This window comes from Diospyros lotus, chromosome 9 (genome assembly GCF_014633365.1).
Source record: "Diospyros lotus cultivar Yz01 chromosome 9, ASM1463336v1, whole genome shotgun sequence".
Lineage (NCBI taxonomy): Eukaryota > Viridiplantae > Streptophyta > Magnoliopsida > Ericales > Ebenaceae > Diospyros > Diospyros lotus.
Window position 1 is genome coordinate 1,625,373 of NC_068346.1, and position 16,143 is coordinate 1,641,515.

General features: G+C 41.9%; 4 protein-coding genes and 1 long non-coding RNA gene across 6 annotated transcripts; 1 reads left to right on the plus strand and 4 right to left on the minus strand.

The window, feature by feature from the left end:
* The first annotated feature begins 84 nt into the window (after positions 1-84).
* On the plus strand, positions 85-16,084 carry LOC127809826 (putative pentatricopeptide repeat-containing protein At5g65820). 2 transcript variants are annotated; one of them, XM_052348957.1, is made up of 3 exons: positions 85-2,487; positions 14,377-14,597; positions 15,518-16,084. In XM_052348957.1, the coding sequence occupies exon 1, from the start codon at positions 276-278 to the stop codon at positions 2,265-2,267; it is 1,992 nt and encodes a 663-aa protein (XP_052204917.1). In that variant the 5' UTR covers positions 85-275; the 3' UTR covers positions 2,268-2,487; positions 14,377-14,597; positions 15,518-16,084. The 2 variants fall into 2 exon arrangements, with proteins under 2 accessions (XP_052204917.1, XP_052204918.1); XM_052348958.1 differs by lacking the exon at positions 14,377-14,597.
* On the minus strand, positions 2,755-14,228 carry LOC127809839 (uncharacterized). Its single transcript, XR_008025290.1, has 3 exons — positions 14,059-14,228; positions 3,047-3,771; positions 2,755-2,966 (listed from the first exon to the last, which is right to left on the minus strand). It is a non-coding gene; the product is annotated as an uncharacterized LOC127809839 (long non-coding RNA).
* LOC127809828 (uncharacterized) lies at positions 6,629-9,045 on the minus strand. Its single transcript, XM_052348959.1, has 4 exons — positions 7,944-9,045; positions 7,026-7,829; positions 6,827-6,945; positions 6,629-6,730 (listed from the first exon to the last, which is right to left on the minus strand). The coding sequence occupies exons 1-4, from the start codon at positions 8,899-8,901 to the stop codon at positions 6,644-6,646; spliced, it is 1,968 nt and encodes a 655-aa protein (XP_052204919.1). The 5' UTR covers positions 8,902-9,045; the 3' UTR covers positions 6,629-6,643.
* LOC127809831 (uncharacterized) lies at positions 9,810-14,434 on the minus strand. Its single transcript, XM_052348964.1, has 2 exons — positions 14,238-14,434; positions 9,810-14,117 (listed from the first exon to the last, which is right to left on the minus strand). The coding sequence occupies exon 2, from the start codon at positions 12,019-12,021 to the stop codon at positions 11,047-11,049; it is 975 nt and encodes a 324-aa protein (XP_052204924.1). The 5' UTR covers positions 12,022-14,117; positions 14,238-14,434; the 3' UTR covers positions 9,810-11,046.
* LOC127809837 (DUF21 domain-containing protein At2g14520-like) lies at positions 14,512-15,767 on the minus strand. Its single transcript, XM_052348969.1, has 4 exons — positions 15,548-15,767; positions 15,168-15,244; positions 14,957-15,040; positions 14,512-14,876 (listed from the first exon to the last, which is right to left on the minus strand). The coding sequence occupies exons 1-4, from the start codon at positions 15,765-15,767 to the stop codon at positions 14,625-14,627; spliced, it is 633 nt and encodes a 210-aa protein (XP_052204929.1). The 3' UTR covers positions 14,512-14,624.
* Positions 16,085-16,143: the final 59 nt, after the last annotated feature.

Consider the following 16,143-nt stretch of genomic DNA (forward strand, 5'->3'; position numbering starts at 1 on the left):
TAAATATAAATTATAAAAATTAAATATTCAATAGATTTAAAGTCGAAGTGATAGGGTTTTACCAATCAAATTTAGTGGATAACTTTAGATGGAGTTGAGGGAAGAAACCAGTGTATTGCAAGGCACTCCGCACTCGTAGTTCGTAGATTTCTTCTCTGCTTCAGCTTCATCCCGGAAGATGAGGCTTGAAAGCTGAAGAAAACATTTGCATCAGTGCGAAAAGCACAGAAGCTATGAGATGAGATGAAACCCAGTGCAGATATTCCCCATTCAAAATGCGGCGGTTTTCTTCAAAAGCAGCGGTTCTCTGCAACAAATACCGTTTCTTCCCATTTTCCTCCCAACCAAACAGCCGCTTTGACTTCGTGGCCGGAGGATCATACTCCTCTAGTCGATTTCATGGATCATCCGAACCCTATTTCCAAATTAATTCGTTCCGAAAGTTATCGAATTTCAGCCCTAATCACACGTCTCCAAAAGCCAGAGAAGGAGGGTTCGGTCTCGTCTGCCTCGAGAACAAACCCGACAACTCCACTGATGACCGCAGCCACGACGAGTTCTCGGGCGATGTCGAGAAGGCGTACAGAATCCTGAGAAAATTTCACACCAGGGTTGCAAAACTGGAACACGCTTTGAAAGAATCCGGCATCGTCGTCAGGTCGGGCCTAACAGAGCGCGTCCTGAATCGTTGTGGCGACGCCGGAAACTTGGGATACAGGTTCTTTGTGTGGGCTTCGAAGCAACCGGGTTACAGGCACGGTTACGATGTGTACAAGGCCATGGTCAAGAGTTTGGGGAAGATGAGGCAATTTGGTGCCGTTTGGGCGCTGATTGAGGAGATGAGGAGAGAGAACCCGCAGCTCATTGCTCCTGAACTGTTTATTGTGCTGATGAGGAGATTTGCATCGGCGAGAATGGTGAAGAAGGCGATTGAGGTATTGGATGAGATGCCCAAGTATGGGTGTGAGCCAGATGAATATGCTTTTGGGTGTTTATTGGATGCCTTGTGCAAGAATGGCTGTGTAAAAGAAGCAGCTTCCCTGTTTGATGAAATGCGGATGAGGTTTACACCAAGTATCAAGCATTTTACTTCGTTGTTGTATGGTTGGTGTAGAGAAGGGAAGCTTATGGAGGCGAAATTTGTGCTGGTCCAGATGAGAGAAGCGGGTTTTGAGCCGGACATTGTGGTCTATAACAATCTACTTAATGGGTATGCTGTTGCAGGGAAAATGGCTGATGCATTTGATCTTTTACAAGAGATGAGGAGGAAAGGTTGTGAACCAAATGTGACATCCTTCACAATTTTGATTCAGGCCCTTTGTTCTCAGGAGAAACTGGAGGAGGCAATGCGGGTTCTGATGGATATGCAAAGGAGTGGCTGCGAGGCAGATGTTGTGACTTACACTACTTTGATTAGTGGCTTCTGTAAGTGGGGAAAGATTGATAGGGGTTATGAGCTTTTGGATTGTATGATGCAGAAGGGGCATACTCCAAATCAGATGACTTATTTACATATTATAATGGCACATGAGAAGAAGAACGAACTGGAGGAGTGTTTGGAGCTTGTTGAGGAGATGCGGAAAATTGGTTGCTACCCTGATCTAAATATCTACAACATTTTAATTCGAGTTGCATGCAAGTTGGGAGAGGTTAAACAAGGTGTTCAACTTTGGAACAATTTGGACACAGAAGGGTTAAGCCCGGGGCTTGATACCTTTGTCATTATGATTCATGGGTTTCTTGAGCAAAGCTGTCTGGTTGAAGCTTGTGACTACTTCAAAGAAATGGTTGGAAGAGGCCTTCTATCTGCTCCTCAATATGGCACCTTGAAAGAGCTACTGAATACCCTACTAAGAGCAGATAAACTTGAAATGTGCAAAGATGTTTGGAGTTGCGTGGTGACCAAGGGATGTGAACTTAATGTATATGCTTGGACAATATGGATTCATGCACTGTTCTCAAATGGACACGTGAAGGAGGCTTGCTCGTACTGTTTGGACATGATGGATGCAGACTTGATGCCCCAACCAGATACTTTTGCCAAGCTTATGAGGGGTCTGAGGAAGCTGTACAATAGACAGATTGCAGCGGAGATTACTGAGAAGGTGAGGAAGATGGCTGCAGACAGACAAATAACCTTTAAGATGTACAAAAGGCGAGGTGAGAGGGACTTGAAAGAGAAGGTTAAGGCGAAAAAGGATGGAAGGAAGAGGAGGTCTCGTCGGCGCCGGTGGGGAAGGGGCCGTGCTAGAGGAGACTTAGTGTAGCTTAAATCAGAAGTATGTTGGATGGTAAATCTGGTTTGCTTGCCGGGTTGCAGATGATATTCACTCACTGAGTTATTGGATATGGACTATTTATAATGGGAAAGATAACTTGTAAGAAACTTGTCCATGTGCATAAGTAATAATCTCTTGCTCTGGGCACTTCACTTGAAGCATGGCAGGAGAAGCTGCTTTCTTCCCAGTCATTTTTCTTTCACATATGGTATGAATTTGTTCTATTTATTCTGATTTTCTCCAATATCAATCGCATGGTCCATGGAAGTATTGCTTCCAGTGCATTTTTAGGCTGCCTTTAATTACAGAACCTGTCTTTGAACTTTGGAAATGTTTACCCGTTTGAGTATGCAAAATATACAGAATCATAAGATTAGTTTCTTATTTAGACTTTTATTACTTTTTCTGTTTGCTTTATATTCTAAAATTTAATATATATATATATATATATTGTTTTAGTTTTGTTATTGCCCTGTTTAATAAATCAATCTCAGTTATGAGCCCTGATTCTTGGAAGATAGATTGAGGGTCATGTTGTCAACACATTCAACTTCTTGTACTAGGGTCTTGTATCTGAATACATGTACTTCCTCTATCATATATAGCTCATATTTTGGCTCTTTGAGTCAGAAGAAAACCAGGCTATGAATGGCTGTCATGATGATCAGTCTCATCATAGATCTCCTCCTGCATAAACAAACCAAAAGGATGAATATTTTTGAGAGGATACTAAAAGAAGACACTACTGGTGGAATTAGTCTTCTTACTTTTATCAACTTCTCAATGACATCTTTGATAGTTATTATGCCAATAACTTCTCCATCTCCAGCAAGTGTTGAGAGTGAATTGTCATTAATCTGCAGGACCTCTGAGTGAAAATGATCTAACCATCTCCTGCTCTTCAAGGATACTCTGTGTGAAACATTTGAGCTCCCAGGCAAATTCTGCTAGTTCTTTAGCGATCTCCTGCTCTTCAAGCTTTTCTTTTGAGGTGGCCTTTCACTGTGAATTTGTAGTCTCACTTCCCTTATCGAATCTATAATTTGTTCAAATGGAGGAAACATGTTCCATAAAATATCAAAACTATAGAAACTGCAAGCAGATTCTATGCTAGCCATTTTGCATATTGAAATTAGTACCGACCACCTGTTGAATGTTTGTTGGCTGTTTGCTCCACTTTGTCAATATGCTGTGACTGCTGTTTTACCACAGCAGCCATATGGCTGAGACCCTTCTGAAACTCATTTAGTATGTCATATAGGGGCATTGTCTCCAAAACCCTGGTAAAAGGCCCCTCAACAGGTATTTGTGCTTGGATTGAGTAAGATGCTTTAGTTACTGTTTAATAAGTTGAATGGATTTCAGACACTAGCAGAGTTTTGAGCAGTATATAGGACATGCTTTGAAGCAACAAAACCTTTGCATCCTCATCGCGTGATTGAGGAAGATGTCTGAAGTTCCAGGATAAAGATGGAACTAAAAAATCATTAAACTGCAATCACAAATTGGCACCTTCAGTTTAAGTTATTTAAGCATCTGGCATTAAATGGTTGCGTTCAAGGATCATCCATATACCAATGTACTCCTGGGGTTTCAACCCAACTGAAGAGACTAGAAATTTGATGAGCCAGTCAAGAGAAAAATTTCAAGTATACCATGGAATAATAACCTATCCAATCCTTGTGCAACCTGATACCAGAAAACAAATCTTCCACTTGGCTTACTATTAGAATTCATCTCACAGTGCAAACTTTGGCTAGCTGTGTGTCACGGGAATGATTGTAAATGGGGGGCTCAATTGTAATTAGTTGATTGTTAGGTAGTTAGACAAGTTGAATTCAAATATTTGTAAATTGGGCAAGTGGCCTTTGGCGCCTAGGGGTGAGCTGGAGCAGAATATATAGCTCTAATGCCACTCTCCCAAGACATCCATAGAATTATCAATATATTCATTCTCTCTTCCGCCAATTCTCTCTCTCTTTTTCTCTTTTCCCTCTCCCTTTAGTTCTTCCTAAGGTAGCGTTTGTTAAAATGAGCAAGATAAGGGAGTATCAAGATAAGTTTGGAATGATTTTCGGACCAAGATATGGAATGATCAAAATAAAGTTGGGAAATATTCCAAGATTTTTATCAAACTGTTTGTTAAATTCTTTGGAATACATTAGAGGACACATACGTCATTTTTTTCTTATATGTAGGTACCAAGATATGCTTATCTTGAGGGGGAGAAGAGATATGCATATCTTGAAAAATCAAGATAAGAGATCATTAATGATTTTTCCTAGAATGGTCAGATAAGCTTAACACAAACATGTTGAAAAGAATAGAAGTTCGGAATGCATCCCATATCTTGGCTTTTCCACCCTATATCTTGATTAACAAACGCTCCCTAAATATTCCCCAATTCTTCTTGGATTGAGGAGAATTATCACCTGTCAGAATTAGATTTTGACACTCTGTTGTGCTGCTGCACTAAGTTGTTGCCTTTTTCTTAAAAGTAACAAATACAGACAATTAACATCCCTAAGCATTTCCTAGCCCAAAATAAGAGAGAGAGAGAGAGGGAGAGAGAGAGAGAGAGATCATCGTGCTTGAGTTAAGGAAATTAGCCAAGTTAGAGTGTCTAATTAAATTTATAAAATTAGCTGAAAATAAGATGTTTTTCATATGATCCACTTTTGAGACTTCCATTGAAATCCAATGCAGTTTTAATGAACTAAACTTCCATTCTGGAAGTCATGATACCTTGGAATTGAACGAATGGTGATGTTCTTTACAGGAAGCTTGTCTGCTGGATTGATTGTTAATAAATTCTTCACCTGTAGTTTCCATGTAAATATGAGAGAGTGAGTTACAAGGTTTTTGTTTTGTTTTTGGTGGAGTTGGGAGGTGTAAGTAATAGATATAAGAGAAGCCAAATAACAAAAACTATGCAAAAGAGTATGCCGGAAATCAGGAGTTCCTGCAATAAAGTAAGATGTGATTGTGGATACACAAGAAGGGGCAAACAAAATGGTGATGATGATGCTCCTTTGCTGTAGAACTAAACACTCCATGACCTTGAAAGCCCCCCCCCCCCCCCCCCCCCGGCGTATAGATCACCAAGGCACAAAGAGAGAGTAATCCAAATTTACCTCCACAAGGTAGATGGGCAGCTCTCATGCCAAGAGGGTAAATACATGGACACTTAGGAGGCTGATAGGATACCAGATAGCAAATCCAAACAACAATCAAATATCAATAGTTTCCAATACTTTTCAGTAGAAAACAAGAACAAACCAGGGCATTCGAGAGGCCTTTATTCTCCCAATTCTTCTATCAAAAACTAGCTACCCTCTCCCTCTTCTTCTCAGCTCTTTATACTGCTCCTCTACCCCTCTCTAACTGAATTCCCTTGTACATGCAGATTATTCCCTCAGCCTATGGATTACAAAACTACCTCCCATGCGCACATGCTGGTTGTAACAACCTGCATGTGCTAATTCCCTATTCTCCCCTTCATGCTTGCTGGTCTATGGTAGGTCCGGTACACTGGTGGCCTATCATTACTCCCCTCCCGCACTTTCACCTTGTCCTCAAGGCATAGTTCTGAAAGGCGCGAGGCGCAAAAGGTCCTGGAGCTTGAGGCGCGAGGCGCACGAGGCGAGGCGCGCCTTTGCGAAGCGAGGCGCATCTTTTAGGAAAAAAACTCAAAATCTTGTAAAATCATAAACAACTATCAAATTATCAATAATAACACATTCATATCATTCATGATTCATTATCTTCAAATTCTATAAACTAACAATATCAAAGTTAATTCATTCATCATGCAAATTCTAAACTAGAAACATCATCAAAGTTCAAACTTAAAGTCTTAAACTTTACCAAGTACCAATTATAATGCAAAGTTCTAAACAAACACATAAACACTACAAGTCCACAATCAATATAAAAAAGTTTTTTAATCAATCATCATCGAGGAGATCATCAACATCAAGGTCAATATCTTCATCATCCCCTTCAATCACCCCTTCATCTTCTTCTTCATCTCTCAATTCTTCTCCCTCTTCTAAGTCTTCATCATCTTCGGTCCCTGCCTCACTTTCCTCCTCTTCAATCTCTTGAGTTACTCGCCGCTTTGAAGTCGAAACCGAAGTTGATCCCAATTGTGATCGAGTTTGTTTAGTTCTAAATTGATAACTAGGCTCTCCAACTCCTGCAGCCGCAACAACATTACTCCATGTCAACCCATCCCCAATGTCATCTGGAAAAACAGTTTCATCATCTTTATCATTCTCCTCATCAAGTTTTCCAGTCAACCATTCATTGCTTTCATCAATATCGGTCAATATGATAGGGTCAATGGTATCACGCATTTGATATCAACACCTCAATGCTCTATTGTATTTCACAAACACCAAGTCGTTTAAACGAAGTTGATCAAGCTTGTTTCTCCGTTTAGTATGAAGCTGCAACAATTTATGCAAAAACATACTAAGAATAAGTTACATGAAACAAACCAACTATTAATAAAAATTGTAAGTGTATATGTACAAGGCACTTACATTTTCAAACACACTCCAATTACGTTCACACCCAGATGAACTACAAGTCAAGCTAAGAATTTTAATTGCAAATTTTTGCAACGTGGGTGTTGACATTCCATATGAAGCCCACCATTCAGCTGTCCAATAAAATTCATGGGTTAGTTATTATCTATTATCTAGAATGATTATATATATAATGTAATATATATATGTGTACCTGGTGATTTCTCAGCTCTCTTTCTAATAGCCATATAGTTTCCAAAGAACCCATCTGCATTGTTATACATCGAAAGCTCAGCATCAATTTGGTCTTGAACCTTTATATCTGGATTTAACTTTCTAATGCATTCATATAAGCCAGTCATGATCTCTGGATCTATACGTTCAGCCTTGTAGAAATATTCTGGGTTCAAGTACCAACCAGCTGCGTGCAAGGGGCGATGAAGCTGAACATCCCATCGATTATCAATAATCTGAAAAATGGGTGCATACTTCTTTTCATCCCCATTAAAAGAGTTAGCAATCGCTTCTTTGGCCCTATCCACGGCCTCATATATGTATCCCATAGCAGGCTTCTTCTCACCATCCACTAAGCGCAATACACGCACCAATGGACCAGCCACCTTTAAAGCAAATACAACATTGTTCCAAAATGAAGGCATCAAAATCACTTCTACAACCTTTTTAGCCCCCGCTTCTTTTACCCACTTGCTTGTCATCCACTCCTCGGAGGTAAACATCCTTCTAAGGTTGCTTTTCAGACTATGCATCCTGCCCAAAGTGATAAAGGCAGTTGCAAACCGTGTTTTTGTAGGCCTCAACAACTCTTTCTTGTCAGTAAACCTTCTAAGCATGTTTACTAGACCCGAACGAGTATAGATATAGCTATTCACCATAACAGCTCTCTCAAATGTCTTCTTCATATTAGGTAACTTGAAAATATCTTCCAACATTAAATCCAAACAGTGCGCTGCACATGGTGTCCAAAACAACGTAGGATATTTTGCCTCCAAAAATCTTCCTGTTATTATTTAGAGTGAAATTAACAAGATATTAGTAAATAATAAATATCTAATGAATATTCAAATTGTTCTATTTATAAACATAATACAAATTACAAAAATGAATTTCATACCTGCTAAAACATTGTTTGAAGCACTATCGGTGACCACTTGCACCACATTTCTTACTCCAATCTTTTCCACACATTTACTTAATAATTGAAACATCTTTTCCCCAGTCTTTGAATAGCTAGAACCATCAACAGACTCCAAGAACATACTTCCTTTAGGAGAATTGACTAAAAAGTTAATCAATGTCCTTTCCCTCTTGTCTTTCCAGCCATCTGACAAAATGGAACATCCATATTTGGCCCACGCCTCTTCATGATCTTTCATCATTTCACGAGTGGCTTGCACCTCTTGTTTGAGAAGGGGAACCCTGACTTCATGGTAACTAGGCGGCTTCACACCTGGACCATACTGACCAACTGTTTCTATAAATACTTTAAAACTGTCATATGTCACTGCATTGAATGGAATGCCTGCATCATACATCCATCGTGCAAAACTTCTACAAACTCGAGCTCTTAACTCTTTTTTTGCAAAATCATGCTCACCCAACCTTGTTTGCTTTCCTTTGCCCTTGCTTTTCAACACATTAACTTCTGGGTCTTTAAGAAAAACATCAAGTGGACCTTTTTGTGTTGGCCCTTTAACACTACCAATACTACCAGTACCGCTTCCACTTCCGGTAGATACATTGGGTCTTTTTCTACTTTGAGGCAGCGGCTCATCATCATCATCATCATACCCTTCACCAAATTGAATATCATCATCTAACGATGCTATATTTCGCTCATCCCTGTTATTTTTCTTCTTTTGCATGTACTCTCCAATCTCTTCTTTTACTGATGGAGGACATTTTGGACAAGCTTTAGTATTCCTAAAACCGCCCACAAGATGTTGTTTCGCCCGAAATATACCACCTTTTGTTACTTTACGACAAAATTTACATGTGGTGGTATTTCTATCATTAGGATCAGCTTCAAAATAATTCCATGCCGGGTCCGTTTTGGAAGTGGTTGACGTCATTTATTGGGCTGTTGCAACACAGTTCCAATTTCATCAAAATTCTCCTAATTATAGAAATAAATTATAAAGACTTAAAAGCAAATTTCAGCAACCAGCTGCCAGCAAAATAAATTAAGCAAAAATGCAAGAAATAAACAAATAAAATACAATTAAAGAACTTACAATTTGAAATTATGAATATAGGAGAAGATGTGGGCAGCGGCGGCGGCAGCTTTAGGCCCTTAGCAGCTTCAACTTGAAGAGCTCAAGAGCAGATGAGAAGAGGCGAGGAAGAGAGGAGAAGACCGTGGCGTGGGCAGACTCAGCAGAGGAGAATAGAAGAAAGGGCGCGGCTGGAGACTGGAGAGGAAGATCGAGCAAGCAGCGAGCTGGAGAGGAGAGGAAGAGAGGAGGCAGGCGCGGCAGAGAGGAAGAGGAGGATCGGGCTGGGGCTGGAGAGAAAGAGAGGAGGGGGTCGCAGCTGGAGAGGAGAGGAAGAAGAAGATCGGGCGAGGGCGAGCTGGAGAGAAGAGGAAGAGAGGAGGTAGGCGCGGCCGCGCGGCTAGGGCTAGAGAGGAAGAGGAAGAATGGAAGATCGGGCGAGGGCGAGCGAGCAGGGAGGGCGAGCAAGCAGCGAGGGCCAGCGAGCAGCGAGTTGGGAGGAGAGGCAAGCACGGTAGATGCTATAGTCGGGAGGAGTGAGGAGCGAGCAGCGAGCAGCGAGCTGGAGAGGAGAGGCAAGCGTGGCTGGATGCAGTCGGGAAGAGAGGCAAGCGCGATTGGGCTGCAAGATTTAAGTAGAAAACCTCAGTTTCATGAGGCACGCCCAGGCGCGCCTCACGCCCTAGCGCCTAGGCGCGCAAGGCGAGGGCCTCGCCAAAACCGCCTCGCCTTGGCCAAGGCGAGGCGCCAAACTGGCGCCTCGCGCCTTTGATAACTATGCCTCAAGGTGAAAAATAGGAAATTGTTGCTGAATCGTAGGGCTCCCAGGTGGTCCAGGACCCACTTGGGCTTGGAGTATGTGAATCTTGTCTTCAATTCGCTGGGCAATCTCCCTGATTTGCAATAAACCTGATGGCCGTAACACCTTAACTTCTGTCCTGATTTTTGGCTTCAACCTGTTAACAAATGTGCCCTCCAGTATGGTCACTGAAACTTCTCCCACCTGGGCCCCACTTCCCGATCAACCTTAAGGAACTGCTTGGCAAGCTTATTCAAATCCGAATACTCTTGAGTATCACCTTGGCTCATCACAAGAAATGGGTGGTCGCAGCACTGGCGAAGACGCAATAGTAGTTCCAGAATAGAAGCATAGTTATGGAGAACTCGTCCTTGCTCAACAAATTGGTCAAATTTCACCTTGGATCTTTTAAACAAGGCCTTGTAGAAATCTTTTTCAGCCTCTGTGAGTTCACAATAAATCACCTTAATTTCTGCTGGCGGAAGAACAATAATTGGCCTGCCATCTCGGTCTATGCTAAATTTCGTTCTTCTTAACATAATTGGCCTCAAAATTGACTGCACCAACTTAAGTCCTCTCTCATCACCTTCCTCGAAAGGCCTTTGGACAAGTTTATTCCACCATGCCCACTTCCCTCATGGTTTCCCTCTCAAAAAATGAAGGAGATTGTAAATGTCCTCCAGATTGTTCTCATCAAAAGTGGTAGAAGATTGCTGGACCCTTGATGGTGCCCCAATCATTGGTACGATGCCCTCCTTGGACGTTACCAGAACTGTCGTACTTGACATCAGATTCTTGATCTTTTTCCTCGGCTGCTTTAATGCCTTGGCCGCTTCCTGCCTCGTCTTGAATTGGACGAAGCTGTAGCCCTTGGTCTTGCCCATGACCCGGTCGAAGATGACTTTGCAATCCTCAATCTCGCCGTATGACTCGAAGGTAGAGACTAAAGTTTCTCGCTTCGTGTCCCGTGTGAGGCCGTAGACGACGAGCTTGCGACGAGATATGTCGTGATCCGCGGCATCGCGGAAGCGAGTGCAGAGGAAAGCGTCGGGCACGGCGGCGCCGACAAGGAAGTTAATACGCTGGTACCTAGTGTAGGGCTCGAGAAGTTTTTGAATCTTCTCAGGCTTGGTCTCACCGGAGGAGGAATCATCGTCAGCGTCCGAATCGGACTAAATTGGCATCGCAGTGTCTTTGGTTGGGACTTAAGCTTTGTATTTCTGAAGATTCTTCTTCTTCCTGCGTTTCTTCTTGACGCTTTTGCTGTCATCTTGTGGTTGTCTAGTCACTGGCTTTTTCTTCTTCGCCATTGCTTGAGCAGAGATGTGATGGCGGCGCCCTATGGCTTCGTCTTTCAGGTTTGCTTTCTTACCCACACGAATCTCTCTTCGTCTCCTTTGCTCCCACTGGGCCCATGGAAGTGCAGCACCCTCAAAACACCGTGTTGCTGTGTCTGTCTTCTCCTCGTCAGCCAACACCGCCACTCCCAACTCCTCACCCGTCACCTTAGCGACAGCCGGAGGCCAGTGTGATGAGGCGGGGCTGGGCATCACCGATTTTTGTGCCATCATCAGAGGAGGCAATATCACTACCCACTGGTGATTCGAAATTGGGGACGAAGGGGCCTGACCTTTGTTTGGGCCGGGTCCAAAAATGCTTCCACGAATCACCAGATTCATCTCCTCAATTGGTTGGGCTAGGTCCATCATCTGCTCCAGCCCAATTGGCCTCGACACCCTCTTCTCGGCTCGGATGACCGGCTCTATTCCGTTGATACAATGGCCCTCTAGCAATGCCTTTGGCATGCCTGTGAGAGGTGAGGTCAGAGTCTCGAAACCAAGGCGGTAGTCCTTGACGAACCCCCACTGTCGAAATGCAAGGACCCTTTCTTCCACCGTGCCTTCCTGCACGGGCTTGAACCTATTCCTCAACATCGCCTTGAGCTCCTCCCGTCTCTCCTTGTTCTTTCTCTCCCGTTCCTGCTCTTCCCACCTTGCTCTCATCCAAGTGAACTGTTTCAGCAAGCTCGCTACCTTCTTCCCCACTGATTGAACCTCACTCCTCATGGCATCCATTCCCCATTGCAAGCTGTCCATCCTCCCTTCCAATTCCCCTACTCGATCCGTCAAGTTGACCATTAGGATCGATGATGCTCTGATACCAAATTGATAGGATACCATATAGCAAATCCAAACAACAATCAAATATCAATAGTTTCCAATACTTTTCAACAGAAAACAAGAACAAACCAGGGCATTCGAGAGGCCCTTACTCTCCCAATTCTTCTATCAAAAACTAGCTACCCCCTCCCTCTTCTTCTCAGCTCTTTATATTGCTCCTTTGCCCCTCTCTAACTGAATTCCCTTGCACATGCAGATTATTCCCTCAGCCTATGGATTACAAAACTACCCCCCATGCACACATGCTGGTTGTCACAACCTTGCATGTGCTAATTCCCTATTCTCCCCTTCATGCTTGCTGGTCTATGGTAGGTCCGGTACACCTACCGGTGGCTTATCAGAGGCATGGGCCATTGTAGACCCAAAATGAAACATGAAATTGGAAGAATATGATTCACTTACATGCCAAAGCACCTATGGAGGTGTACAAATCTTCCTTAATTATCAATATTCATGATGCATCAAGCGCAGCTATCCACACATAGAAGAGAACTTTGGGAGGTGTGCTTATTCTTGAGATTCTTTCTCCAAAAAGGGCACCATAAAAAGGATGAATGGTAAACACGATCCTTCATGATGGGTTTTTTGTTAGGACTCCCATTAAACAAACATATCAGAGGAGAAAGAAGGAGGGGAAAAGGGGTGGGGGACCCAAAGGGAGGGGGGGGCAACCAAGTAAAATGACCCAAGGCTAAAAAAAGTCACAAGTTAGTTAGAAGAGAATATTCTAGCATGTGGCTGGAACGAGTGGGAGGAGTAAGTATATAAGGGAGAAGAGAAGGAGAGAGAGGTGTGGAAAATTCTGTTAGAGAAGTCGTGGGAGAGAGAGGCCCTCTCGAATAGGCCTATTTGGTTTTTCTTTCATTGTTTTTGCTACATCCATTGTTGAAGCTACTGTAAGTGAGGAATTCCTACTGTTTTTGAGTGAAAGTTCAATCAATTTTTGAGAAGAGTTCTATCACTTTCCTCCCTTATGTCCTCCTGTCCTGTCAAAGGATATTCTTGAAGTAAATTAAGAAATGCTTGCAAGTGGTAGGAGACCCAGTTGGCAAAATGGATTTCATCTACATCTCCAAGCCAAGGATGAAGGTTGGGTGGATGCAGCGTTCAACTTCAGAATTTCATGACCTTAGGAGCTGCACCTAGCCGAGAAAAAAGACATATCTTATTTGGAGGCGGCCGAGGTGTCTATGACCAGAGTTAGCTTGCTGTGGATGGTGGTGGGAAGGCAGATCCTATTAAAAGTGACCCAGAATCTTGCTTGGGGGGTGGTTTTCCCAGCTGAGACTGGGTAATGTATTTTTGTTTAAACAAAAGATGAAGTACAACAATCAGAAATGTAGAATGAGATCAATGTATCAAACTACTGAAGGGAACATGTACACTTAATAGTGGATGTTTACTTTTAAGCCAACTTAATCGTTGGACACAATCAAGGGAAACACATGGGCTATATATGTAGTCAATGGTGTTGATGGACTTACTAATCTGCAGGCTAGATTCAGGACGAGTTCTTCTGTACTGCTCTACATTTCCACTGGTTCCTATTACTCCATTAAGTTGTGCTTACAAACCTTAATCCCACTAGGTGGGGTCATTAAGTTGTAATTATGAACCAAAAATAATTGTACCTTATGTGCTAAAGATTCCCAATGAGTTTTATTTAATCATGAAGAAGCTAGTAAGAACTTAGATAACATCTGAAGATTCTGATGACATCTTAAGAACTTAGTTATTTTGAGGGGCTTCATTGTTCATCACAATTTCAGTACAGATGCAAAGATTTGATCTCCTTTTATCTCTTCATGTGAATTATAGGATGATCCCATGCCTAGCCAACAAAAACTAGTATGATGCATGAAGTGGAAATCTGGAATGAAATTATGAAAATCAATAAAACTCATACTTTAGAGCTGATATGGACTGGGAAAAAGGTTGTTACCAGCAGAGTATAGAGTAGAACGGTGGGCTTCATATAATCATCAAATGAGTATAGAAGTTACTTGTGGAATACTGTAGTAAATCAACTGGACTTACCAGAATGAGTCCAATAATGTTGTTTGGCTGCTCATAATAAACTGGTACTCTGCTGTGCCCTGTCTCGATGATCAGATTTATCAAACCCTTGTATACTTACAAATATGCAGTGGCTCCTATCATCTCAATGATAATAAATAAGGACATACAACTATCTTGCTTCAAGAAGATATACATACCTGTCAAGTTTGGCATTGATGTCAATGGAAAAAGTTTCAGATAAAGGAGTCATTGCATCTTTTGCTGTTTTTTCAGTGAGCTCAAGCGCTCCAGCTATAACTGTTATCTCATTCTGTGACAATTCTCCTCCTTTTCCAGCCTGCTTGCAAGCAAAGTGAAGAAAATGAATCATCTGATTGTTCATTAGGTGGAATACTAAACGCAACTAAAGAAACATCATCTCCTTTTGCCACTTGAATGACTGGATTGAAGTATGATTCTCCTGGGGGGAACTATCTTGACATTTGTAAGCAAGAAAATGGATATCTCTGCACTGTGCAGGTCTACCAGTGTTTTCAACTCAGCTCGACGAAATAAAGGTCCGTGCCCTTTTCCCAACAAAATGTCTAGTAGCTGTAAGGACAACTCATTATTAGGAACAAAGAAGAAAGCTCTGTAGCAAGAGGAGCTCTGGTGGTATCAGATATCACCTTGCTTATTGGATAGGTCACAGGGAAGCAAATCCAAACAAGAACCCGAACTACTGGGGCCACTGTTGCTTCAATCACCAAGCCATATCGGGAACAAACAGATTGTGGTATAATCTGTATGAGGAAGTAAAACGACATAACAGTTTCTTCATCTTTACCATTAAAGAGCTGCATTTATTAATGCAGAAGGATTGGATTTGGTATAAGTAATACTAAGATGTTCCCCAACACCAGTGAAGTTGACTTACCTCACCAAATAGTAGTATCAGTGTCACTGAAATGAGAATTGCACCCAAATCTGGTATCAAATTATCAAGAAAAATAGGGAATGCCTGGTAACAAAAGTGTTTGCATTAAATACACTATTATGCTTATAAAATTGTTCAAATTGGCAATAGAATTTTCCTCCATGGCTTCTTGTTTATTTATCAAAAAGGAAAAAAAGAAGAAGAAATTTACCTCCATAGCAGCGGCATTGGAGATTAAAAGGGTGTAGAGCAGTCGATGCTGTCTCTTCACAACTGGCAAAATCTTTGCTGTTTTGAGAAAGTAATAGCTGTAAATATTTGCACTATTCACTGCTCAATATCACTCTATATCTGCAAGCAAGCAGTAGCATAAAATGGACACTATATTTGTTATTCATGACACCAATCCTAGTTTGTCTCTGGGGCCAAAATATCATCCAACTAGAGGTCTAAAAATGGCTGTTGCTTCCTTGAAGTTGGTTGATAGTGCTTCTATAATTCGGATTAGATTGAAGTTACCAAATCAACTGATCACAAACAACCTCTTTCATTGATCTGCAGGAAAAATAAGGAGAAGAAAAGTGTAGTTACAAGCATGAAGACGGTCCCTGGGGGTTCCAGATTTAGCAAGAACTTCAAGATCAACCTGGCTCATTGACATGAGACCTAAAGTGAGCCCAGACACCAGCCCAGCAAACATCATCAGCACAACAATTGCTACTATCTGAATAAAAAACTTTGATTCGCAGCACTTGTAGTAGCTTTTCAGGTGCTGGTGGTGGTGGTGCCCTGTGGTGTTGCTGCCAGTCATTGCCGCCACACTCGTCTCTTTTTCTACTGGCTGGTTCAAGAACTTAAAGAGTTATCAGCATCAACTCATTGAAGTTTCGGAATGGAATTTCTACTGCTTGGCAAGCAGGGAATATTATTAGATCCGATGTTTCATGTCTTATCAGTTCAGTAGAGATGCCTCAAACGTCACTTTTATCTTTCTCATTTGTGGTTTCTTATACAAGGAAATGAAGAAGAGAGATGAGTTTGTAGTTAGAAGATGGCCGCAGGCTTGTGGTTTTTGCGTGTGTCGTGTCCTTTGGTTGCAGTTCTCAGTGAAAAAAACAAAAACAAAAACAGAAAAGAAAAAGAAAAACTTTGGCTCTTGCTTTGTCACTGCCCGCATTCACCAAATC